The sequence below is a fragment of the Nilaparvata lugens genome, chromosome 2 (genome assembly GCF_014356525.2).
Source record: "Nilaparvata lugens isolate BPH chromosome 2, ASM1435652v1, whole genome shotgun sequence".
NCBI classification, from domain to species: domain Eukaryota; kingdom Metazoa; phylum Arthropoda; class Insecta; order Hemiptera; family Delphacidae; genus Nilaparvata; species Nilaparvata lugens.
In genome coordinates, this window is record NC_052505.1 from 90,371,527 (window position 1) to 90,398,786 (window position 27,260).

Below are 27,260 nucleotides of genomic sequence, written 5' to 3' on the forward strand. Positions count from 1 at the left end.
TGAAATAAGGGTTTCCCAAACTATGCTCCAATGAATTGGCTTCAAGGAAAATTTAAAATTTCATATCTTTATTTTTTCAATTAAATTCTAAAGCCGTGTCCACACTGAACAAATGTTCGACAAACATGTTTGTTGAAACAGTTTGGGCAAATTTTATTATGTCTGACAAACAATGTTTGCCCGTGGCCAGTGTGGACGCGTCACCAAACAAAATATTAGTAAGTGAGAACAGGTTTTATGTTTTACAGCTGTCAACACTGGAATAGTTTGGAAAAACAGTAATTTTTTTTTTGACAAGCAATGATTGACCAAACTTTTTAAAATGTTTGTCCCTGAGCTCCTCAACAAACATGTTTGCCGAACATGTACGTCGAACATTTGTTCAGTGTCGACACGGCTTAATTTGTCGTACACAATATTTTTTAGGATTTATTTAATGTTGAAGGAATACGGTTGTGATTTAGAGTTTAGCCTATTCATGAACAAATATAGAGAGACATATTGCTGTGAGTGTTGAGAACTATATGAGGAAGCTGGAGAATATTATTTGTGAGAATGATACCCACAAGAATATTATTTACAATAAAAGAATGTTTGTTAACATCAAATACTTTGAATAGTTTAGAAAGTCAAAACCAACAAATACACATCTCAAAACGAAAAGTTAGGGTTACGAATGCATTCATTAAAACTTTTCAAGAGAGTAACAAAAAGCTATAAAACACTCAATCAAGGTGCGTTTTTTCAATTGGAAACAGACGATTAGATAACTCCATATTGAACGCTAGCTCTAGAAGACTCCATCAATATAAGTCAAGTATGTATAGATTAGGCTACAGCATATTCAAAAAAGTATGGTTTCCACTAGACAGGTTTAAACTGTTGTCCAACAGAATTACTTCTCATGAAAAACGACCAAATAATTTGAGATAGAATTTTATTTACACGCTAATTAGTTCAGCAACTGAAAGGCATCTCAAATAATTCAAACTCTGAAATAAGGGGTTTCCCAAATTATTCTCCAATGATTGGCTTCAAGGGAAATTTCACATATTTTTTTTTCAATTAAATTCTAATGCGTTGTAGACAATTTTTTAGGATTCTTATAATGTTGAAGGAGTACGGTACCTACAGTATATACAATTATACATAGTGTACAGTTCTCTAAGCAGGAAGAACTGGGACAGTTCTGCAACATAAATTATAGAGCAACAAGCAGAATATACAAGAAACTAAACCGGTTGAGATGGCCGTTCTGTGGTTGATGAGAAAACTGTTATATTTTGATTCTATCATTTCAAAAACAATATTCATCTGACCTTGATTTGTTGTTTTAGAGATAAATTGAAGCATTTATGTATAAATATACCCGTAGCCTACAATGCATTCTAGTAGATTCCTCTTTAACGTGATCAAGGTATTTGAAAACAATAAACTGATTTCAAATAATAATGATACGAAATTCTGGAGATATGAGCCTAGGAATCAGGTTTCAACAATATTATTCATTCAATACATGTTAACAAAGGTTAATTCACTGTGTTTAATTCATTCGAATCAATAAAGGCCACAGTAGTCAATCACCTTGAGATGTTGAGAGCTATTTGAGGACTGAACTATTTTTGCATAGAATACAATAACAAAACTGGGCATTGTGAAATAATTTATCAGTTTCTGAGCTCATCTACATATTTGTACAGGGATAGGCCTCAGTTATTGGAATAAATTGAAAACGTAGATCCGAAGTATTTTTATTCAGCTAGATAGCAGCAAGTTCGAGAAAAGAAAATAGCCTATGCGAGCATGAAAGTAGATCAGATCTGAAGTGTATTTCTTATTAAGCTTGATAGCAGAAAATTCAAGAAAAGATTGCAAGACATCGTGATAGAGAAGCAAAGCTTCAAATTGTCAGAAATTAGTAGAGAAAAGCCAAGAATATAAAAAAGTAAAATGGACACTACGGGTTTTATTGGCTGAGAGATTATCTACTGACAAAGAGATTCTCTCAAGGGTTGTTCAGTTTATTAATTTTCCGTAGACTAAACTTTTCCCTGGAGGCTTAGGTAATATCATACAGAAACAATAGCATGACTAGATATCCCTTGGTATAGGGTGTTTATGTCGCAACTTTTACTGTTATCTCAAGCCGATAGTCCACGTAGTTCTTACCCGTGAAGCTGTGTGACGCTGGTAGTCTCTCATACGGTGCCGTTCATACACTCTCACCCGGCCGAAATAGTGAAATTGGCAGTAATCGGCTATAATAGGCTTGAGTTAACAGTAAAAGTAGCGACATAAACGCCATATACCATGGGATATCTAGTAATATGGTAAGAATCCAATATCTCACTGCTAGGTCATGGTTACAATACATCAAATATCTCTCAAATAAATTACATTTATCGCCATAGAATCAACGTGAATCCAATAAAGACTCTTCATCCATTATTGATAGGTGTAGGCTTTATGATAATTCTAATATACTGTACTGATATAAAAACAATTTTTCATACACAATAATTGATTATTTACATAAAATTGAGCCTGTCTGTCAAAAATGGCAATTGACATTGCATTATGATATTTGGACGAAGTCATCAATTTTCAAATGAAATAATTATAAAAAATTACGGTACGATACGGTAGATGTAAGTTTGATTATGCTTTATTGAACAAATCTATTAGAGTAAAAAAGATAACAGTGTGAAGTAATTTCACAGTTTGATAGGAAATAGGCTATCAAACATAACAATAAAATAATTCTCAAAGAGCCATCAAAGTAGTACTACTATGTATCAAAGTCAGTGAGTATAGTATGTAGTATATACATTCTGTTAATATATTACACATATATATATATATATATATATATATATATATATATATATATAATATATATATAATATATATATATATACATTATATATATAATATATATATATATATATACATTATTCTATAATATATTCTTATTCATTATATTACTTACATTCTATACTCACTGATCAAAGTATGTAGTACGTAGTAGTTCACAGTATCAAATTACAAAATAAACTCTTTCAACGCATATTTGTTATTGAAGTAAATTAGTTGTTTACCGAAGAAAAATTTAAGATCAACAAGCGTCTAAATTAGCCAACTCACGGCGAGTTTTTTATCTGTAGATCTCTACCTTCTGTTTATTGTTTGTGATGTTACGTCAACAACATTAAAACTTGTTGATGGGGTACCGCTCCATCTGAAATCGCGCAATTACATAGTCGACGCCTGTTCTTACATCTTTCAAGCTCTTTCCTTGTTTCTAGAACAAGGAAACTCTATTGACCCAAATTCGCCATATCATGTTATATGAAATGTACATGCTTGTAACAATGTTTCAAATGCATTGAATATTGGACACGTTACCTGCACTTTTTTGGTCATGAACTCATGCTTGATAATATCTTCATTTTGATTTTTTTACTAAAACCACTGAGATTGTGTTCTAATGAGTATAAAACAGAATTACCGCAATAAAAGTAGTAAACTGTTATCTGTATATTGCAAATGATTTGTTTGTTTGTTTGTTTTTAAAGCTTCCCAGAGACTCTAATCAGAGTATAGGAATTGTCAAAAATTTATAATACATACAGTATTACAAAAAAAGAAGAAAAAATCACACAAAGGAACCCTCTCTACACACAAACTCTTCTGTGGTATAGAATACTCCAAGCATCAAAAAACTTTTTAATTCCTTCTCAAAAACATTGACATCTTCACAATTTTTCAAGTGAGTAGGAAGCTTTCTAATAAATTTAAGGCCCATATAATATGTAGGTTTTTTCTCTAAAAGAGCTGTTCTGTGATACAGTGAAGCATAGTCTCCTCTATTTCTAGTATTGTATCCATGCGAATCAGCATTTCTAGTCATTGTCTTTCTTGAAATATGTCTGATCTTCAGGATAAAATCATTGGATGGTTTTGAATCATCTAAATTCAAAAAATGTACAATGTAAAAATAATCAAGGACTGAAAATTTTGTGAGATGTACAACTACAAGACTTAACCTATTTCGGACTATGTGTAACCTTATCTAAATTTGGGAGAGGTATAGTACAAGATTACCTCATTTTTTCTCTCCCTATCATTTTGATGATGTACTTATTGTATGAATCAATAAAATCAAGTTCAATAGCCTAAATAATATTTAAATATTATTATCCCTCTAATGATTCGTAATCATTGTTTGCTTAATGAGTTTCAAGTAGAATCTCAAACAAAATAATGACTTGCGCTGTCAGCTGTCAATGAGTTGCAGAGATTGAAGCATTCGCCGATTCACTTCCAGGATGAAGTATGACCTCTGCAAGTGACAATGACAAATAAGCGTTTTCTTTTCAGTTTTCACCCTTCAGAGCACATTGATTGCTGGAATCAAGCATCTAGAAAATGCATATCTCCATTGGAACAGTGTTTACCATCTGTAACGTAATATTTAGGCCTACTAGAAGTTCATGCTTAGTTTAGTTATATAATAATTTTTCGTTTTTGGAAAACTTCAAATTTTCGAAGAATTTTTCGTATTTGGGAAAACTTCAAATTTTCGATGAAAACTCAATTTTCAGGGTTGCCATTTGAATTTGGTCGAAATCGAACTATGGATATAGGCTTATCTCCGGGAGCTGAACAAAAAAGCTTTTATCGAATTTTCTGTGCGAGGCTTATTTAAATGTGTAGAAAAATTTTTCGTGATTTGGAGGTTTTCCCATAGCCTCCAGTGTGTTCTCTAACTGATTTTGAGGTGGGTTCTCAGAGACAATCAGCCGTATTGGCTGTGAATTTTTTCGTAATTTTTTTGTCTTTAATATAATAAGATTTGGGCCTACTATAGGTCTATGCTTAGTTTGGTTATATAGTGAGGTCCACACTATACTGTCAGTGGAGAAAGATAGGAGAACATCGGTGCCGATTCTCTGCCTTGTATAGAATATAGCTGATACCGATATATCTTATTTAATCTGATCATTCTTGTTTAAAATAATCAATTATTATATTTCACTCACCAAGGAAATATATTCTTCAATAATTTAATGATAGATTTCCATAATTGATATGAAATATTATTTAATTGATTATATTTCTACATAATTGTTATTAAACGAAAATCCAAATTAATTGCTGTAATTCACCCCGAAGACTTCTGCTACTGCAAATATTTGACAACAGGGTAAACAGCTAGATGGATTTTCGTTTAATAATAATTATTTTTTCATTAGCATTTGAATAATAATTGCAATATTTCAGTAATTTCCATATTTCTACATTGTTGAAAAACAACCTGGCAAATGCAACACTAATGTTGATCAAATACTGCCATTGTAAGGTGGGCCTTACTCAACATTAGTAGACTGTCTACTAACTTTGGGCTACACTATAGTTTAGTTATAGAATTTATGCTTTCTAAGCGAAGGAAAGGATATGGACTGATGAAAATCCTTTTGAGATTTATCGCAGATAGAAGAGACCGGTTCCACGTGACAAAGATTTTTAGGTGAGTAGAGTATTCCAAATTTCAAAACCATTCAAGACATTTTCGTGATCTGTTGATGGACACATGTATAAGCAAACATACATACATCCATTCATACAAATATACATACACGCACACACACACACACACATAGATATACTGAATGAATTCACACATGCATACGTACACGCGCTTTCTTTCTTGACGTAGCACACACGTGCTTCTGGCTGAGTATAATGATAAATTACACCAGATTGTGTTTCAGAAAGCTGCAAAAAGTTAAAAATGTAACAATTTGACAGAGTATTGGAGATAGAATGGAAAACTCACCTTATTCTTATGTCTATGGCTGATTTGAGAACAGGTATGCGACTCGTATTTGCTATTATCACAGCTGTGTTGATCCACCTGACCGTTCTCGTTGTTGTTAAGAGCTACTTTCGACTTCATTTTGTATATTATTTATGTAATAAATATAATAAATAAATAAATAATTCTCCAGCGAGCGGAAATCGGCGTGACGATAATCGATTGATATATTATTTCAACCACGTGGATAAAATAATAGACGGTAATTGGAAAAGCACAATACAACAAAGGTTATGTTGAATTTTGCTTTTCAAAGTGTGCAGAGAGACACTGGGCACTTGTCGGCTGCCGACCTGAACGCTAACTGAGGAGAGTTGGATGAAGCCGCTTGTCAGCTGGCTCGAGAACCGACAACAGCGCTGTGTGGTGGGGGAAACAAGGAACTTGCGAAAGTTGTCTCCATTGGCAACCGCAAATCTACAACAGGTTCTCCATAACTGGAACCAGCTGTGAAAAACTTGTTTGATGAAAGAGAAGTGCGAACTTTGTCTTCCTTGATAGGATAACTTGTGTTTGGAAAAAATAAAAATCTACTGCCTTGTTGATGAGCTACATTTTTTAGACAAAATATAAAAAAGTTCAACAAACAGGAAGGGGTCCATTGTTGACAATGGTCAACCAGCAAGCAATAAGTTACAAGTTTTTATATCAAGGTAGTGTCCTTTGTAGGACACTCTTTGACAATCAAGTATCTTTTGCACATTTTTATCAAAATTAATTGAAAGCAGATGCTTAGTATGCTTACAGTAGGTATTAATAAGTATGAATAAATAGCCTACCTATTATTTACTCTATGATAAAAGTTTCCATAAAGTAAAGTAGAGAGATTCCTGCTCTATATATTCCTCTGGAGTCTGGACAAGACTTGACCCACATTCTGGAGTCTGGGTTGAGAGAAGCAGGAGTTTTATTGATGTTCAGAGCTAATTGAATGATAATCAGTGAATTTGATATCTGATTAAAATATTTAGTACAATTCATGCTTCATCTGAACCAGGGGCCAATTGGATTCATTTTGGGCCCAATTGTAATGTAATAATAAGAATTCTTGTATAGGTTTGCAGTTTTTAATTTTTTATTGCAAACTCTCTACTTCAAAAATAATGTATTTTGTCATTCATTATGATCTCCATTGAAACTACTGAGTTTTTATATCAGTTAAAATTATTTTGGATGATGAAAAAACATTTGCATCCTTATCAGTCCATTTTTTATCATAATATACTCTGCAATTAATTTACTTTTGATAAGTTATTCAATTGAAAATTCTAATTCTTGATCACCGTGTATCGTTTTTGAACAGGTGTTTTCTCAATGAATTTATTTTCTACTTGGGAACAAACTATAAACATAATTACAACAGGTTAAAACTGGAATCTATATAAAAAATGTATGTAAAAGATGTATCTATATTTGAGGGTTTCTAAAGGTGGATTCGCACACATCATAGTGATAGTGAACAGTGAAAATATAATTCCTCTGAGCTTTAATTGTTATTATTTCCATGCCCATTATTATTATGCCTCACAGATATTTCTAAATATAAATTCTTAAGGATGTTCAATATTTTATTTATAAAACTCATGTTTTGTTTGTCATCCAGTAATCAATTTTCACAGTGATCAAATTAATTACAAAAATAACGGAGGCATTGAACTATTATAGCAGTAACAATTAAGATTCAGTATTGTATCAAATTATGAGGAAACATACATACATCCATTCATACAAATATACATACACGCACACACACACATAGATATACTGAATGAATTCACACACGCGCTTTCTTTCTTGACGTAGCACACACGTGCTTCTGGCTGAGTATAATGATAAATTACACAGATTGTGTTTCAGAAAGCTGCAAAAAGTTAAAAATGTAACAATTTGACAGAGTATTGAAGATAAAATGGAAAACTCACCTTATTCTTATGTCTATGGCTGATTTGAGAACAGGTATGCGACTCGTATTTGCTATTATCACAGCTGTGTTGATCCACCTGACCGTTCTCGTTGTTGTTAAGAGCTACTTTCGACTTCATTTTGTATATTATTTATGTAATAAATATAATAAATAAATAAATAATTCTCCAGCGAGCGGAAATCGGCGTGACGATAATCGATTGATATATTATTTCAACCACGTGGATAAAATAATAGACGGTAATTGGAAAAGCACAATACAACAAAGGTTATGTTGAATTTTGCTTTTCAAAGTGTGCAGAGAGACACTGGGCACTTGTCGGCTGCCGACCTGAACGCTAACTGAGGAGAGTTGGATGAAGCCGCTTGTCAGCTGGCTCGAGAAACCGACAACAGCGCTGTGTGGTGGGGGAAACAAGGAACTTGCGAAAGTTGTCTCCATTGGCAACCGCAAATCTACAACAGGTTCTCTACAACTGGAACCAGCTGTGAAAAACTTGTTTGATGAAAGAGAACTGCGAACTTTGTCTTCCTTGATAGGATACCTTGTGTTTGAAAAAAATAAAAATCTACTGCCTTGTTGATGAGCTACATTTTTTAGACAAAATATAAAAAGTTCAACAAACAGGAAGGGGTCCATTGTTGACAATGGTCAACCAGCAGGCAATAAGTTACAAGTTTTTATATCAAGGTAGTGTAGGCCTATTTGTAGGACACTCTTTGACAATCAAGTCTCTTTTCGCAAATTCTTATCAAAATTAATTGGAAGCAGATGCTTAGTATGCTTTACAGTAGGTATTAATAAGTAAGTATGAATAAATAGCCTACCTATTATTTACTCTATGATAAAAGTTTCCATAAAGTAAAGTAGAGAGATTCCTGCTCTATATATTCCTCTGGAGTCTGGACAAGACTTAACCCACATTCTGGAGTCTGGGTTGAGAGAAGCAGGAGTTTTATTGATGTTCAGAGCTAATTGAATGATAATCAGTGAATTTGATATCTGATTAAAATATTTAGTACAATTCATGCTTCATCTGAACCAGGGGCCAATTGGATTCATTTTGGGCCCAATTGTAATGTAATAAGAATTCTTGTATTGGTTTGCAGTTTTTAAATTTTTATTGCAAACTCTCTACTTCAAAAATAATGTATTTTGTCATTCATTATGATCTCCATTGAAACCACTGAGTTTTTATATCAGTAAAGTTTTTTTAGATAATGAAAAATCATTCGAAGCCTTATCACTCCATTTTAATCATAATATTATATACTCTACAATTTACTTTTGAGAAGTTATATTCAATTGAGAATTCTTAAGGTGCGTACAGATATATGCGCCGCGAACATGAGCAATTCACTTTTAATCAGCTGATGCCAAGCTTTTTATATCTGTATCTTACCGTTTCTGTAAAAAAACAGATATAATCAGCTGATTAAAAGTGAATTGCTCATGTACGCGATGCGTATATCTGTACGCACCTTAAGGGTGGGCACACACCAGTTAGTCAAGACAAGACTAGTCACGATTAGTCACAATACTTAACATAGTTGCTTATGAAGCAGCACACACCGATTAGTCATTGCAATTAGACATGTCTTCATAAGCAACTATGTGAAGTATTGTGACTAAACGTGTCTATTATATTAACTTGACTAACTGGTGTGTGCCTAGCCTTATTCTTGATAACGGTGTATAATTTTTGAACATGTGTACCCACTTCCACAATGAATTTATTTTTTCTACTTGAGAATAAACTATAAATAGATAATATAATAACAACATTTTTTGTGTAGTTGAGAAGTTGATATTGTGGTAATTATTCATATTGAATGAAAAATACTAAGAAATTTTCAAAAACCACAGATTTTATTGATACTTAGAAAGACCGGTTTCGGTTATTACACCATTGGCAATCTCTGATAAACTTTAGTCTTTTTCATTCAATAATAACAACAGGTTGAAACTGTAATCTATGTGAAAAAATGCATGAATTTGAGGGTTTCTAAAGCTTTGCACACAACAGTGATAGTGAACAGTGAAAATTCTCATGAGCTTTAATAACATATTATTATTTCCATGCCCATTATTATTATGTCTCACATACATTTCCAAATGTAAATTCCTAAGGATGTCCCATATTTTATTTATATATTTAGATCAAATTAATTACAAAAATAACGAAGGCATTGAGCTATTATAGCAGTAATAATCAAGATCCATTGTATCAAATGAAGGGAAAAGTGTATAGATCAGTTGTGAGGCCAGCTATGCTGTATAGAACAGAAACATGGCCCATTTCAAAGAAACAGGAACGAAAGATGGAAGTGACTGAAATGAGAATGTTAAGATGGATGGTGGGGTTACAAGAAGAGATAAAATAAAAAATGAATTGATCAGAGGCACTGTAAAAGTTGGACCACTGGGAAAGAAAATGCAGGAGACAAGGATGAGGTGGTTTGGGCATGTACAGCGACGAGAGGAGGATTATGTTGGACGAAGAGTGCAGGATTTGGTTTTGGATGGTGTGAGAGGACGAGGTAGACCTAGGATGAGGTGGGGAGATAGAATAGCGGCTGACTTGCGGGAGAGTGGTTGGAGGAGAGAGGAAGCATTGGATAGGGCTTTGTGGAGAGGCAGACTAAGAGGAAGGAATGCCGACCCCATTTAAATGGGATAAGGCACAGCCAAAGAAGAAGAAGAAGAAGAAGAAGAAGAAGAAGAAGAAGAAGAAGAAGAAGAAGAAGAATCATGATCCATTGTATCAAATTATGAGGAAAATGAAACCTTCAAACAAATCTAATAGAAGTGGGCTAAAAAGAATAAAAGATTGCAAATGAGAGAGTAGATTTTGCTAGCTTCTTCTAATATTTTTCAGCTTTTTTATTGATATTTTTTGTTGTTAGAATCACTAGAAAGCTACTATACTTCAACTGTTTTAAAAACGAGCAATTTCATCTTATATTATGTTTAGGGGACAATAATTTAATTCTGCACCTAATTATTAGGCACCTGCTGTGATCCAAGCTCTATTATAACTTTATAACAGGTTGTTAGAAATCGGTATGCCCGTAGTTTCAGGTAATGCTCAACTCAATGCATATCAATGAGTTCTGAATTCATTAAATAACTTCTTATAATTCACATTATGGAGATATTTTTCTAATAGATCTAGAACTGATTTTGATAGATGCAATTGAATTTAGTGTTACCAGTTCTTGAAAAATGTTCAAATTCGATAGCTTTCGAATGTCAAGCTGCAACCCTAGGATTCAGGATTGATTCTTTATTGATTGATTCATACAATAAGTAGGCCTACATCATCAAAATGATAAGAAGAGAAAAAATCAGGTAACCTTGTGCTATATTCCTCTCCCAAATTTAGATAAGGTTACACATAGTCCGAAATAGGTCAAGTCTTGTAGTTGTTCACTTAACAAAATTTTCAGTCCTTGATTATTTTCACAAAGTGGATTTTTAAATTTAGATGCTTCAAAATCAAACATGGAAGAAATATTTCATATTATTATCACTAAAATAGAGAATATTCACATATTGAAGAGTCCATAAATGATTAATCAGATAAATGAGTCTATGAAATTCATGAATTTCCAGTTGGAGACAGAAATAGCTTACCACTCCTTCGAATAGTATGCTATTATACGGGCCAAGCAAAATAATATTATGAATATTATTAAGACGATCCTTCTCAAGAAAGTAGGAAGCAGATCTTCAGGAAATCCAGAGATGGCATTTGAGTAAAAATTAACAAATTACAGTAGGCATCATCCAGATTTTTAATTTATCACAAATAAGTTCTACAACTTTAAAGAAAAAAATGAATTCATATTTGAATCACAAATTCAAATGTAATATTCATTTTATTATCGTGTATGTATAGTGGTATTTCAATATTTCCTCATTTTCTTTGTAATTGAAATTTCAAACGATCCATCATTAAACAAAAATGTTTATTCTACGATGACGTGTGTATGATTGATAAAGCACCTTCTACTTCCTTATTTTCATATTCTCCATGATTTGATAACATTTTTTCAAATAATTATATTCTTAATTACATATTTATTAATCATTAATAACAAATTATATTCAAAGTCCCACTATTGCCGCAATCAGACTTCTTATAGTAGTTCTATGAATTACATTTGTGTAATCCACTTGTCAGCTGATTGATTATGAATAATTCTATAGTCTGATTAATCCTATCTTCAGAGTCTATATATATAAAAGCGAAATGGCACTCACTCACTGACTGACTGACTGACTGACTGACTCACTCACTCACTCACTCACTCACTCGCATAACTAAAATCTACCGGACCAAAAACGTTCAAATTTGGTAGGTATGTTCAGTTGGCCCTTTAGAGGCGCACTAAGAAATCTTTTGGCAATATTTTAACTCTAAGGGTTGTTTTTAAGGGTTTAAAGTTCGTCTTTTAGCATGTATATTCTTCTTCTCCCAATCTCTTAATTATAATTGAAATTTCCATATCATATGTTACTATAGAGCTATAATCTAGATAGAGTACCTCTTCGAAACAGTTGTTAACTGGCAACTAAATTAATAATTTTGTCAGGTTGGCATTAAGTTGAGTTGACTATATTAGGTTGGCACCAAGTTGAAGATCTAAATGCATTTATCGCGGAAAAATTGATTGGGCACTGCTACTTCAATCCTGGGAATATTATATTACTAGTCGTCAGGCTCGCTTCGCTCGCCATATCCGTTTAGCCAGACGTTTAGTCTGGACCCCCGACTGGATTGCTCTAACATATGATAAAAATGCTCAAATGAAAAATGCAGGCGAGCGAAGCGAGCCTGCTGATCTCATTCTTGGACGATCCAGTCGGGGGTCCAGGGGGCGGAGCCCCTGGCTAGACGGATATGGCGAGCGAAGCGAGCCTGACGGCTAGTAGATTATAATAATATTATAGTGATATCGGAGTATTGGGGAATTCCTTTTCTTTTCATATTATCCTTAAAATGCAAAATTTCAAAAAACCTTGTGTATACATCGACGCGCAGTTGAAGAAGCAATGAATATTCATGCCAAATCTCATAGAATTCTATCAACGCGTTTGGATTCGATTCATACAGACAAAAGAAAATCCGAGCTAAAACATAGACCTCACTACGTTCGGTCAATGAATAGGCTTCCCATTGAAATAAGGCAGCTTAAGGTTTAGAAATGTATTAGAAATATTCCTTGTAAATAAACCCTTCTACTCTGTTAAAGAATTTATAGAAAAAAGTTTTATTCAAGGGATTCTAAAATGAATAAATAAAAAGGTATTATAGCATAAATGAATATAAGGTGAATTTGAGTCCAATGTACCTACTGTGGCTATTTATTGTTGTGTTGTATAAACCCTGTTTTTATTGTGTTGTATTGTGTTGACTGGCCTTTCTGTCAAATTGTGATATTCTATATTGAGGCTGATAAAGATATTCTATTCTATTGCTTTCAGTTGCACTATATAATACCTATATTATTCCATCACACAATGTAAAACTCTTCCTTTCTTTCATTGAAGATAACAATATTCCTCTCTTAATAACACTTAACAACTTCCCACTTTTCTTTTTAGGGCTACTGAAAATAATGAAACACGATAAAGCTCCGTCTACACCAAAGTTATTAAAAAAATGTTAATAACTTAATCCTTAAAGATTCTATTAGATTGAACATAACTTATCATACACATGTTTTGTCAAGTTCCGTTAAATCTAATAGAATCTATAAGAATCAAGTTATTAACATTTTGTTAATAAATTTGGTTTAAACGCAGCTTTAAAGTTATCAATAAAAGGGTGAAATAGAATAAATGTGTACCTCCTTGATAACTGTTATTGTATTTCAACACTTTCTGATTCTACAAACAAGGAAAATCAGATAAATTTCAAAATAAATATACTCTTCAGATATATAAATTTTGTTCTTGTTGTTTTTATTTCAAAACATTAGTATAAGCTACACGCATTATTCTATGTACAGGCATTTCATATGAGAGCATGAATTTTACAGAATCTTATTGGTGTAGTGAAGTCCACGTTATAATGGCAGTGAAGAAAGATAGAAGAACAGTGTTGCCGATTCTCTGCCACTGTCTTCTATATAAAGGATAGCTGATACCGGTAAATCTGATGTGATTTCAACTGTTATAATTCCTGTTTAAAATAGTTGATTTTATTTTATTTGTGAAGAAAATATGATTTTCAATTATTAAATAATAGCCTAATACATTTCCATGATTGAGATTGAATATTTTGTTGATTAATATTCCTACATTGTTAAAAACGATCTGGCAATGTTGCAGAGCTGGAAAAGGATAGAACTATCTGCTTTGTATAATGATTATATAAAGATAATAAAGATAGACAATATAAATATAGATTATATAAAGATAGACAAGGATAGCAACACAAATTCCAATCAAATACTACTAAATCTAAATCAAAATACTAATCAAATGTTGCTTTTATCACGAACTGCTTACTACGGTATTAAATTTTATCGCCAAATACAAGAAATATTTTTACAAATAAAAATAAACATTGAAATACAATAGTTTTTGGTGTGACTGGAAAAAGAGGCCTTGAGCTCCAGCCACGAAATCTAAAAATATTTCATTATACATATTCAGGAATACATTTTTTTAAATCTAATAACAGCAGTACAAATGAAACCTATAATACCTATAATCAATTTTTGTTATCAAACAGAACGACTAGCAGTCATATTTCTTCAATAAATGAATTTATTCACTTACTGTGACAACGAGATCTCGGTTGTCAATCACCATGAAGATGTCGGACCTGCCGAAAATTCTCGCTATCACAGTAACTGAATAAATTCATTTATTGAATAAATTTGACTGCTATAGTCGTTTTATTTAATAAAAAAGGTGATAAAATACTACCATTATAACTTGGACCTCATTACAGTACAAACCAATGCACCTATAATGTATTCTATAGTGAGGTCTACTTTATATTGGCAGTGGAGAAAGATAAGAGAAAAACGTTGCCGACCTTCTGTCTTGTCAATGCCTTCTATAGACGGTAGCTGATACAGGTTTATTAATGTAATATTAACGGTTCATTCTCGTTCAAAATGATCAATTATATTTATTAAGCAAGAAATTATACTCTTCAATAATGCCATAATGAATTTTCATAACTAAGATGAAATATTTTGTTTATTAATTATTATCAATTTCACATTGTTAAAAGATGATCTGGCAACAGAGTAAAGCGAGAAAGAGATAGTGCTATCCGCTTTGCTATCTGCAAAATCAAGCCATTCAAATCTGCTACAATAAGTTTAATCCAGACATTCAAATCTATTACAAGTTAAATAATAGTTATTTGTGCAACTAGTGCGCAAAGTGACAGTTTGCTGCACCGAAAGAAACGTTTACGCCCGAGCCGTAGGCGAGGGCGGAATGGTTTCTTGAGTTCCTCTTAAGTTTTTCCTACAGTTACCATTGAATATGAGAAGTGGGTAATTATGGGTAAAATTGCCTGAAATGCATCAAATGTTTTTCTGTGTAATTTTATTATTGATAAAAACCTTAATTTATTGTCAAATTGAATAAAAATGTTGTCCTTGGTTATAATATATACTTAATAATTAGCGCGTTGTGCTTCGTTGCACCTCTGCTCACTATAGCAGCCCAGTCACTGTTACCAACTTCATTTTGATTTTGCTGCACTGTTGCTCCATATAACCTACTAAGTATTTTGCGTTTCCATGTTGCAAATCTGGAGTGCAGAAAAATTTTTCCCGCACTAGAGCGGAAAAGTGATTCTTTGCGTTCTGTAATCAGTGCAGCAATGGCCACTTTTCAACGTAACTGTAGGAAAAATATTGTACTTGATACACAAGAGTTGTTCATCTGTTACCTATATTTCACATGCTGATTTTCAACATTAATTTACCACCAAAGTATCTTATCACAGTAGCCTACTCAAGCATTGTAGCCTACTTGTACAATATTACGAGTATATTGTAGCTTATTGGAAGGGCAAAGGGCTCATATTTAATATGGGGATTACTAATACTCAAAATTTGATTAATCTATTGGGGAAATTTTTATCAATTTTGTTAAGAAGAACTACAATTTAGAGTGCATGATCTATTTTCAATTGATTTGGCAGCAGTTACTCAATAATACAGAACAGTTATCTCATCATTGTAGACGATCCTGAGTGATATTTAGTGTTTAGCTTTAGTGTTTAGAAGTTCCTTTGTGTTTCTTCCATGGTTCCAAATTTTCTTTAATAACTCAATATTATATTGTTACAAGTGGTGATTGAGTGGAATATTTCTAATTAATTTGTTAATTTGAACCATCTAAATTAAAAATTTTTAGTTTCCATGTTTGTTTTGAACTAAAATTGTATAGAAATTGTACACGCGGAATTCTAACCCTATTTTGGACTTTGTCATCACCTATAAATTTGTAAGAAAAATAGCACAAGGGCTATCTTAAAAATTATTATGTTATCTACCAATATGTTATATATAATATCAGTTTTAAAAAAATATGAATCTTATTTATGATGCACATCAACTCAGCAGATTCAAAACCCATCTATAGTTTCTCATTTTAATCAGACTGAAACTTTAGTTGTTTTGAATATTTATTATACATTTTTAGGGAATAGAATGACTCATGAATAAGTCCAATGAATATTCGAAGTTCAAATCCAAATTTATTCAAAAAAATTATTGTAAATGTAAAAAATATAGGCTAGTTCATTGGACTTTGAAGCCATCATGAAGTACAAAACCTACCTAGAAAGCCATCAGTATAAATATCAGGAAGACAGGAATCAGTTTTTTAATCTCTATATTTGGGATATAGAGCCTGTTGTTTCTTTAATTAAGGTAATACAGAATAATAAGCTACTTCACGAAATATGATTAATTTGTAACAAAGGCATTGTAGAGAATTAACTTTAATACGGTACTCTTCTTCTATTCATACGGTTCCCATTCCCACATTATCCAGCCACTATCATACACTGCAGAGCGCATTGTGTTATAATGACATCTAAATTTTGAGTAGATAGAAATTCAACACTCAAATTTGTGTAAATTGAGAATATCATCATTAGGGTACAGATCACTGATACAGATATAAGAAACCCGCATCTTTTGTTCTCACATCAAAATTAGTTTTTGTGGATATTTTTTGTTGAGTTCTAATCAAATTGATGAATAGTTAGCAAACACTATAAAAAACACTTCACTAGAATGGGCTAATTTTTACAAATTAATAAGAACAATACTGTATATAAATAAAAAAGGGTACTACAAGTTCTCATATTGTTCTTATTAATATAGCAGATACTGTACAGTACTGTAACTTCGGCAAACTTATATCTTAACCAAAACCTACAAAATGAAAGCATCTTTCAGGACAAAAGATTACATAAGATTGCAATAAAATTTCAGTTAAACTATAAGTTTCATTACTCTACTTATTTCTCAATGATCAACATATCTAGCTCATTATGTTAAGAGATTAGAAGACAAGTAGGCCTAATTCCCACCATACAACAATGGGAAATTTCAATTGTTTTGTTTTCAGAGAAAACTGATGAATTTCTTCACTTTGAGTCACCTTTACCAGACACTTCAGTCTAGATCGATTGGATATAAGATATAAGATACTTCGATTGTGACTGTCGAGTGTCGAGTGTTTTAATGTGTCTCTTGTCTGTTGAGTTGATGTTGTATGTTTGTTGAATCCACTTTTGCTCTAGTCCTCGAGGGTATGATTAGTACTGATTCTGTTTTTTTTATTTGTACATTTTTTTCTCTCTATTATTTTTCCTCTTCTTTCATTGTAATTTTTCAATATTTTTTTTGTACTCTTACTATGTATAATGAACTATTGTAATAATTGTGTTGTTATAGGAGACATTTTTGGGAGAAATCCTGTATGCTTCCATGTTTATCATAAATAAATAGATATAGACTTGATATCAAGTTATCAAGAATTATAATAATAGAAGCCGATTAGTTACTGATTATAATAATTATGGTTCTTCTCAATGAAAAATAATCATTGAACATTTCATCAGTTATTATGAGATGAGGTTTAAAATACGGTAGCCTTCACATACACAATTAAAATATCTTCCACTTCTTACAGGAATAGATTTGTAAATACATTTGGTGATAGCTGAAGATCCAATTAGTTAATAGTTTTTGTAGATGTAAGTTATATGAAAAATGGCCAAATTTCACAGTGATAAAAAATAACCACAACTACAGAACGGAATATTGTTAACCAGTTCTATATCTACTACAGCTATTTAACTATACATCAATCAATGCTGTGGAACTCTGCAGGGTGAATAACGTTGTACAAGTAAAAGAATAATGATGCTTAAAATAGGTACCTACTATTTTCCAAACAAATAAGCTGAAAAATAATTAATGATTAATCTCCTAATTCTAATTTTCTTTTTTGTTCTGAATGTGTGGTTTTAATGTGCATTAGTCATATAGTACAGCCACCTCTTTTCTAAATAATAAATTCATTGTAGGTGGCTATGATCATTGTTGGAGAGAATAAGAGGTACCTAGCATGTTGAGGAGAATGAGATAATGCGGTGGTTCGATTGAGTCCTTGGCTGATTTATCCATGTTCACTACTATGATTTCGTGAATCATGTGCATTAAGTGGAAGAATTTTTAAGCATAAAATGGTTTAATACAATAATTGAAGTACCAGAGCACGACATAACATAATTAATTTTAGCTCAAGTGTGAATTTTGAAATTCCTGGGTTGAATTGAATGTAAGAGCATGAGGTTTAGGTTTCCTTGTCATTTATATGTGAGAGATATATGCATACAAGCGAGAATACTTAGTGAGAGTGAGAGATATATACATACAAGCGAGAATACTTAAGGCTGTGCAAAGGCTAAAAAAAACATTGTACTGGTGATATTTTTCTAAATTCTTCAATTTTTATATCATCAAGCTATCAAAATGAAAAAGTTTTTTCGCCACACTGCACAGAAAGCAGCTGTTTTCCAGTCCCTACGTAGATTTGAAAGACATTGTTTGCAGACGACTCTCGTCTGACGTCAGAACAGGTTTCTTTCCGGCCTAGGCCGGAAAAAGTACCCTTTCCAGCCGCTAACATGGAACTAAGAAAGGTGATCAAAAACAGCTGATCAAAAAACTTTTCATTATTTGTGTTCATTATTCAATAATTAAAACATTTATAATAATATCATCTACTTATTGTCATTTGAAGGAATAAAAAAGTATAAACTCAACCTCCCACATAATTGAACATCATCTTTCAGGTTATTTAGACAAATCAGAATAAAAAATAAAAATAATTGGACAATTTCCTGATATTCAGATTACCTCAGATTTGCTATCACCTTCCACTTCTGCTTTCGAAAGTGCTTAGTAAACAACTATTCTCATATATATATATATATATATATATATATATATATTATATATATATATATATATATATATTATATATATAGTTTATTTTTGTATGTGGCGAAAAATAGCGTTCGTACCAAGGGCAAAAATGTTTTTTCCGGCTCTCAATCTTTTCTAGTCCTCGGCCTACGGCCTCGGACTTCAAAACCGATTTCGAGTCGGAAAAATCTCATTTCTGCTCTAGGTGCGGAATATACTATCTCGGCCTGCGGCCTCGGACTTGAAAACCGATTTAGAGCCGGAAAAATCGCATTTTCTGCTCTAGGTGCGAAATATAGGCTACTATCTCGGGAAAAATTATTTTTTCCGATCATTACTTTTTGAGATATGAGCGACTTAAATTTTTGGGACATAACATTTCAAATTCGGTACGATATAAATCCATGAGATTTAGAGGATGGATTCTTCATGGTAGTGTTGATCTAGTAAAACAGAAATTTTCTGAAAATATCAATTTTTGGAAAAGTTATTCAATTTACCAAAAATAACTCAACTAAAAGTTTTAGTAAATTTAATAACTATCTTACAAATTGATATTTTCATAAAATTTTTGTTTTACTAGATCAACAATACCATGAAGAATCTATCCTTTTTATCTCATGGATTTATCTCTTACCGAATTTGAAATGCTCTGTCCCAAAAATTTAAACTTTAGGCGCTTATATCTCAAAGAGTAATGATCAGAAAAAATTGTTTTCCTGAGAAAACTTTTTCATTTTGATAGCTTGATGATATACAAATCAAAAAACTTCACGTGTAAAAAAATATCACGTGTAAAAAGTTTGTTTTTAGCCTTTGCACAGCCTTAATTCTGAGAGCAGAATAGTTCAGTCATCATTTTTTACCCAGTATTTTTTACATTATTGCATAGTCACTTAAAGGAAACAGTTAAAAGAGTGTTCAAGGTGACATAAATGCACCTAGACTTGGGTTTTCATGAGTTTTCAGCTTTTCACATAAAAATCATTGGTCAAAGTATTAAATTCTTTGGATTCAAAAACGAGAATCAACTGAATCACATTGCACCACATAACGATATCACTCGACTGTGTTTATTTTTTTGTTATTATTTTATTGTTACTGCATACACAGTAGCACACATGCTCTCATATAGTGTATAGTAACTCAAAAATGTATTGCCTTGTTTGTTTTTTTAGGATTATTTGGGATTGTATAATTTGATTTTTCATTTAATAATAACATATTTAAATGAATCAATAATATATAACCTAATTAGATAATTTTTTAATTCATTTTAGATTATTAGTATGACTTATTCAGATGATAGTATTCAAGCTTTGAGTCTATAGGCCTATGGCTGTACAGCCCTATGCCCTATATTGAGTTATCAAGTCTTATCATTTTACTCCGACCAGCAGTGAAAAAACTACAGTTATGGTAAGATATTTGAAACAATAACTATCAATTCTGACCTGACAGCTTCAGTTTGGCTAAATTATGTTTTGATTAAAAAAATATATTGATGACTGCGAGTTATTAAGTCTTGCTTTGATACACTCTGGTGGTTCGAACAACGTGCAACACAACTAAAGTATGAATAGAATAATTCGGGATTTGAGTTTGAGACCTTCCAGCTCACTCAATAATTGATATCGGCGTTGCCAGATTGTGTGAAATCGAGACATTTCAACATGTAAGCCCTCCTGCCCTCCTATAGGCCTGAATAGGAATAAAAGTAGATGGTGTAAAGACAACCAGGAAGATGGTGGACCTGCCGAAAGATTTCGTTGTCACAGTGAGTGAATAGGTAGTTAATTTATTGTAAAAAATCTGACTACTAGTCGTTCTTTTTAATAGCAAAAAGTGATTTAATAAAAGTAGTCAATTATTTTGTATGAACAATAAATAACATTTAATGCCTGAAAGCTATTGGAAGTTTAATAATTATTACAACTGATCAAATATATAGTCTACTGTTAATACAATCACATTATTTATATTTTTATAAGGAATTGGCAACGTCTTTTGGTGCGGGGGTTCTCAGATGTTCCAATTTTCATCGGACCGGACCAATTTTGAGCGGTCTACTGGTCCACTCTATATAGTAGTTCACTACCAATTCAGCGTTGTTAAGGTACCTACATTGAAAGAATTCAGTCACATAATGTGGACTTATATGAGAAAGTCTCTAGTCAATTTTACACAATCAGGTAGAGCCGATAATTGCATGGTAGATTGGAAGCTGAAAGTCTATACAGTATAGTGAGGTCCACGTTATATGACAAATGGCCAAATTTCAAAGTGATAAAAAATAACCACAACTACAGAACGGAATATTGTTAACCAGTTCTATATCTACTACAGCTATTTAACTATACATCAATCAATGCTGTGGAACTCTGCAGGGTGAATAACGTTGTACAAGTAAAAGAATAATGATGCTTTAAATAGGCTAAGTACCTACTATTTTCCAAACAAATAAGCTGAAAAATAATTAATGATTAATCTCCTAATTCTAATTTTCTTTTTTGTTTTAATGTGCATTAGTCATATAGTACAGCCACCTCTTTTCTAAATAATAAATTCATTGTAGGTGGCTATGATCATTGTTGGAGAGAATAAGAGGTACCTAGCATGTTGAGGAGAATGAGATAATGCGGTGGTTCGATTGAGTCCTTGGCTGATTTATCCATGTTCACTACTATGATTTCGTGAATCATGTGCATTAAGTGGAAGAATTTTTAAGCATAAAATGGTTTAATACAATAATTGAAGTACCAGAGTACGACATAACATAATTAATTTTAGCTCAAGTGTGAATTTTGAAATTCCTGGGTTGAATTGAATGTAAGAGCATGAGGTTTAGGTTTCCTTGTCATTTATATGTGAGAGATATATGCATACAAGCGAGAATACTTAAGGCTGTGCAAAGGCTAAAAAAACTTTCTACTCATGATATTTTTCTAAGTTTTTCGATTTGTACTATATCATCAAGCTATCAAAATGAAAATTTTTTCTCAGGAAAACTTTTTTTTCCGATCATTACTTTTTGAGATATGAGCGAATGAAGTTTGAATTTTTGGGACAGAACATTTCAAATTCGGTACGATATAAATCCATGAGATTTAGTGGATGGATTCTTCATGGTATTGTTGATCTAGTAAAATTTTCTGAAAATATCAACTTTTGGAAAAGTTGAAAACCAAAAATAGCTCAACTAAAAGTTTTAGTAAATTGAATCACTATCTTAAAAATTAAGTTAAAATTCTGTCTCACTGCCTTCTACAGAGGATAGTTGATACCGTTAAATCTGATGTAATATTAACTGTAAATTCATTACACTTTTTTCTATGTATTTCACACGACATGGAGTCAAAATAATTGTTTTAATTAATTTAATTATTTGACTGCATGTCGTGTAAAATACATAGAAAAAGTGTGTTAATACATCGCAGCTCGGAATAGATCAAGAAACCATTACTGTTAATTATTATTGTTTAAGAGTAATCAATTATATTTTATTCGTCAAGAAAATATGTTTTTTAATGATTGAATTATAAATTTCCATGATAGAGATTGAATATTTTATTAATTTATTATATTCCCACATTGTTGGAAAACAATGATAGCACTATCTGCTTTGTTGAATGATAGATGAGGATAGCAACACCAATGTTGATTGAATACTGCCATTATAACGTGTACCTCACTATGATTATTTTATTTGAAGTAAAAGTGACCTGATGTAAGGACGACAGCCGGCTTCTGCGGCTCGGTCGCCGTCGCTCAGGCGGCAGTTGCTCGTTCTCCAACCGCCACCGCTTCAGGCAGCGCGGCTCGTGGATGCGGATGGACGCGGAACCAAACTCGCGGCCACACAGCCAGCACACTGACAGCCGCTTGCGCGGGGACTGCGCCATAGTGGGTGTCGACAAAGTGCAGGATGATGACAAGGTGGTCACCGACAAAGTGGGTGGCGACAGTTGCTTGCGTGGGGACTGTGCCAAAGTGGGTGTAGTTGGGTGATGGTGCACGGGTGCTTCCTCACTCTGGGGGCTGTCTGCCCTCGTCTCACCTTCCTCCTCACCCCCTGGCCTGGTGGGCAGCGGATGCCTCAGATGCGGTGCCAGCTTGTCGTTCTCCACCTGCCACCTAGCCAGGCAGGCCTCCTCGTGATTGGCTAGCTCTTCTGGTGACACAACTCTGCCGCAAATGAAGCAGCCTTCTTTCACTGCTATGGTAATGTAGTCTTCGCCAGTCTTACAATCCTGTGAATTAAGAAGAATCTAATTCATTCATATCTAGAAATGGATTTGTTTTGTAAAAAAGATGAAAATAGAGTTATTACTCCCACTATAACACGACCAATACTATAATAAGCATTCTTACAAATGCTACCATCTTGTCAATGACCTCATTCATGTTGTAAAATCAACTCTGAACATTACATTTCCGTTCGTGAATTTTCCTGTCCGTTTGGAACGTTGGCGATCATATTGGCTATGATGACTTTGATAGTTGCTTTCCAGAACAATTGAATGGTTTTCCAAACTAGGCTCTTAGGTTCATGAAATTTACATAAGATGATATGCTTATCAAGTATGTTTTATTTATTTATTTAATCAAATATGTTCTATTTAATATATTTATCTTTCAAGTCCAAGGTAAAATAGTTGGTAAGCGCTCAGTGGGACCTAGAAGAGTAGTCTTGGGAACCTAAGGGAAGCATCCAATTGCACAACGCATGACCTTTTTAGAACAAGATGAGAATTGCCTTGATGATAGCAGGACCTTCTTTATATAGGAGGCAAAGACCTTAAAGATGCATCCCTTTAAGGTCTTTTAATCCCTTTAATATCTCTTTAAGGTCTTTGATAGGAGGTAATGTACTGATGATAGTTAACCTCCGCAATGAAGAAGAAAGAATAAGAATAATTTATAATAGTCTAGATATATTTTAGAGCTGTGAATAACAAATAGTGAGTAGGTTTTTGATTTTGTATTCAATTTTTTTAAATAAGTGCAATATTTCTAAAGTTTTCAATTTATTGTGATTCATTTAGAGTATAACATCAACCTTCAAAATTCAAAATTTTAAATAATCAGGACCGAAAATCAAGTGACGAAGCAGTGTGTGACTATATAACCTTATCTTTTGGACAACATTAACATTTATCAAAATTTTTGAAAAGAAATGGTACAGGCTTAGCCTAGTTTTTCCTCCAATGTCATAATTGTATTATGATTATAGTATTTTATACAATAAATAAATATAATAAAATAAAAATGTTGCGTAAGTTTTGTTGTATTATAGTAGGATAGTCAACAGACGTGCTTTGAAGTAGGTAACTATTTTCTATGATTAATTACTGTTTATAGAGACTTCCATTATAGTATCAATTGTCATAACAGAAATATTATAATTATTATTGTATAATTATTATGTATATTGTATTATTATTGTCATTTAATTGGTAAAAGGTGTAACTATTGTATTTTATAATTTATTGTCTTGATGGAATAAACATACATTCTATTCTATTTTGAGGAAGTTATGGTATATTGCTTCAGAATAGATCAAGAAACCATTACTGTTAATTATTATTGTTTAAGAGTAATCAATTATATTTTATTCGTCAAGAAAATATGTTTTTAATGATTGAATTATAAATTTCCATGATAGAGATTGAATATTTTATTAATTTATTATATTCCCACATTGTTGAAAAACAATGATAGCACTATCTGCTTTGTTGAATGATAGATGAGGATAGCAACACCAATGTTGATTGAATACTGCCATTATAACGTGTACCTCACTATGATTATTTTATTTGAAGTAAAAGTGACCTGATGTAAGGACGACAGCCGGCTTCTGCGGCTCGGGTCGCCGTCGCTCAGGCGGCAGTTGCTCGTTCTCCAACCGCCACCGCTTCAGGCAGCGCGGCTCGTGGATGCGGATGGACGCGGAACCAAACTCGCGGCCACACAGCCAGCACACTGACAGCCGCTTGCGCGGGGACTGCGCCATAGTGGGTGTCGACAAAGTGCAGGATGATGACAAGGTGGTCACCGACAAAGTGGGTGGCGACAGTTGCTTGCGTGGGGACTGTGCCAAAGTGGGTGTAGTTGGGTGATGGTGCACGGGTGCTTCCTCACTCTGGGGGCTGTCTGCCCTCGTCTCACCTTCCTCCTCACCCCCTGGCCTGGTGGGCAGCGGATGCCTCAGATGCGGTGCCAGCTTGTCGTTCTCCACCTGCCACCTAGCCAGGCAGGCCTCCTCGTGATTGGCTAGCTCTTCTGGTGACACAACTCTGCCGCAAATGAAGCAGCCTTCTTTCACTGCTATGGTAATGTAGTCTTCGCCAGTCTTACAATCCTGTGAATTAAGAAGAATCTAATTCATTCATATCTAGAAATGGATTTGTTTTGTAAAAAAGATGAAAATAGAGTTATTACTCCCACTATAACACGACCAATACTATAATAAGCATTCTTACAAATGCTACCATCTTGTCAATGACCTCATTCATGTTGTAAAATCAACTCTGAACATTACATTTCCGTTCGTGAATTTTCCTGTCCGTTTGGAACGTTGGCGATCATATTGGCTATGATGACTTTGATAGTTGCTTTCCAGAACAATTGAATGGTTTTCCAAACTAGGCTCTTAGGTTCATGAAATTTACATAAGATGATATGCTTATCAAGTATGTTTTATTTATTTATTTAATCAAATATGTTCTATTTAATATATTTATCTTTCAAGTCCAAGGTAAAATAGTTGGTAAGCGCTCAGTGGGACCTAGAAGAGTAGTCTTGGGAACCTAAGGGAAGCATCCAATTGCACAACGCATGACCTTTTTAGAACAAGATGAGAATTGCCTTGATGATAGCAGGACCTTCTTTATATAGGAGGCAAAGACCTTAAAGATGCATCCCTTTAAGGTCTTTTAATCCCTTTAATATCTCTTAAGGTCTTTGATAGGAGGTAATGTACTGATGATAGTTAACCTCCGCAATGAAGAAGAAAGAATAAGAATAATTTATAATAGTCTAGATATATTTTAGAGCTGTGAATAACAAATAGTGAGTAGGTTTTTGATTTTGTATTCAATTTTTTTAAATAAGTGCAATATTTCTAAAGTTAATGTTACAATAGGCCTTGGAATAATTATCAGTAAATTTCTATTCTATGAGTCTGATATCATCAACTAATAGGGATCAGTACATTCAAAATAGTCATTGGAAATAATTAATTATTATCAAAGCCATAATACAAAATAATGAGGGAAATTGCCTTAATATCATTGCTGTTAAACTCATAGGTTTGTATAATGATGAATTAATCCACCTATAATTAGACTATCAAAAGTGAAATTTTATTCATAATACAGATGTACCTACAATAATTTCTCAGATAACTAATATATTCATTGTAATACACTGTATATTCAATCAAATTATTCAAATCTGATCTTGTAAAACATGATTTAGGCTAGGCGCACACCAGTTAGTCAAGACAAGACAAGACAAGACATGATTAGACACGTTTAGTCACAATACTTCTTCACATTGTTGCTTATGACGCAACTCACACTGATTAGTCATTGCAATTAGAAATTTCTTCATAAGCAACTATGTGAAGTATTGTGACTGAACGTGTCTGATCATGTCTTGTCTTGTCTTGACTAACTGGTGTGCTCCAAGCCTAAGGTAGGCCCACTTAATAAATATTTAAAAGACACTCAACAAACTTTGATTTAGTTTCCTTATTGCAATTAGTTATACACTACTGATAGACAAATGAAGAAATACCCACCAATAGCAGACCCAATGTTAATGTTAATGATCGGAATGGGCTTGGACCTTCACCTGGAAATAATCATGGAGATGTTTTCCTAGCGTAAAGGAACCGCCTCTAAAAGCAGAGGATCGATCGCTCTCGGAAGGTGTTGACATTTGAAGGTGATCTTCAAACAACTAC

General features: G+C 33.0%; 3 protein-coding genes across 3 annotated transcripts in view; all 3 read right to left on the reverse strand.

The window, feature by feature from the left end:
• LOC111048236 (progestin and adipoQ receptor family member 3) overlaps nt 1-6,312 on the reverse strand; it is a gene marked incomplete at its 3' end in the record, with an annotated part of 45,219 nt that extends 38,907 nt beyond the window's left edge. The window contains 1 exon segment of the mRNA XM_022334107.2: nt 5,840-6,312. Within this exon segment, the coding sequence (XP_022189799.2) occupies nt 5,840-5,959 (120 nt within the window). The 5' untranslated portion in view covers nt 5,960-6,312.
• A 15,090-nt stretch (nt 6,313-21,402) lies between these two features.
• On the reverse strand, nt 21,403-23,695 carry LOC120349719 (zinc finger protein 474-like). Its single transcript, XM_039420253.1, has 3 exons — nt 23,663-23,695; nt 23,014-23,541; nt 21,403-21,411 (listed from the first exon to the last, which is right to left on the reverse strand). Exons 1-3 carry the CDS (start codon nt 23,693-23,695, stop codon nt 21,403-21,405), a joined length of 570 nt encoding a protein of 189 aa, XP_039276187.1.
• A 1,296-nt stretch (nt 23,696-24,991) lies between these two features.
• The window catches only part of LOC111053857 (zinc finger protein 474-like), a 41,049-nt gene continuing 38,780 nt past the window's right edge, over nt 24,992-27,260 (reverse strand). The window contains exon 4 of the mRNA XM_039422085.1: nt 24,992-25,652. Coding sequence (XP_039278019.1) covers nt 25,104-25,652 — 549 coding nt within the window. The 3' untranslated portion in view covers nt 24,992-25,103. The remainder of the gene's footprint in view (nt 25,653-27,260) is intronic.

Coding starts and splice junctions, on each gene's coding strand:
- LOC120349719 (XM_039420253.1), bottom strand. CDS start 23,695: ATGAATGAGGTCATTGACAAGATGGTAGCATTT. Junction 23,542..23,662: donor TTGACAAGATGGTAGCATTT/GTAAGAATGCTT, acceptor CTTAATTCACAG/GATTGTAAGACTGGCGAAGA.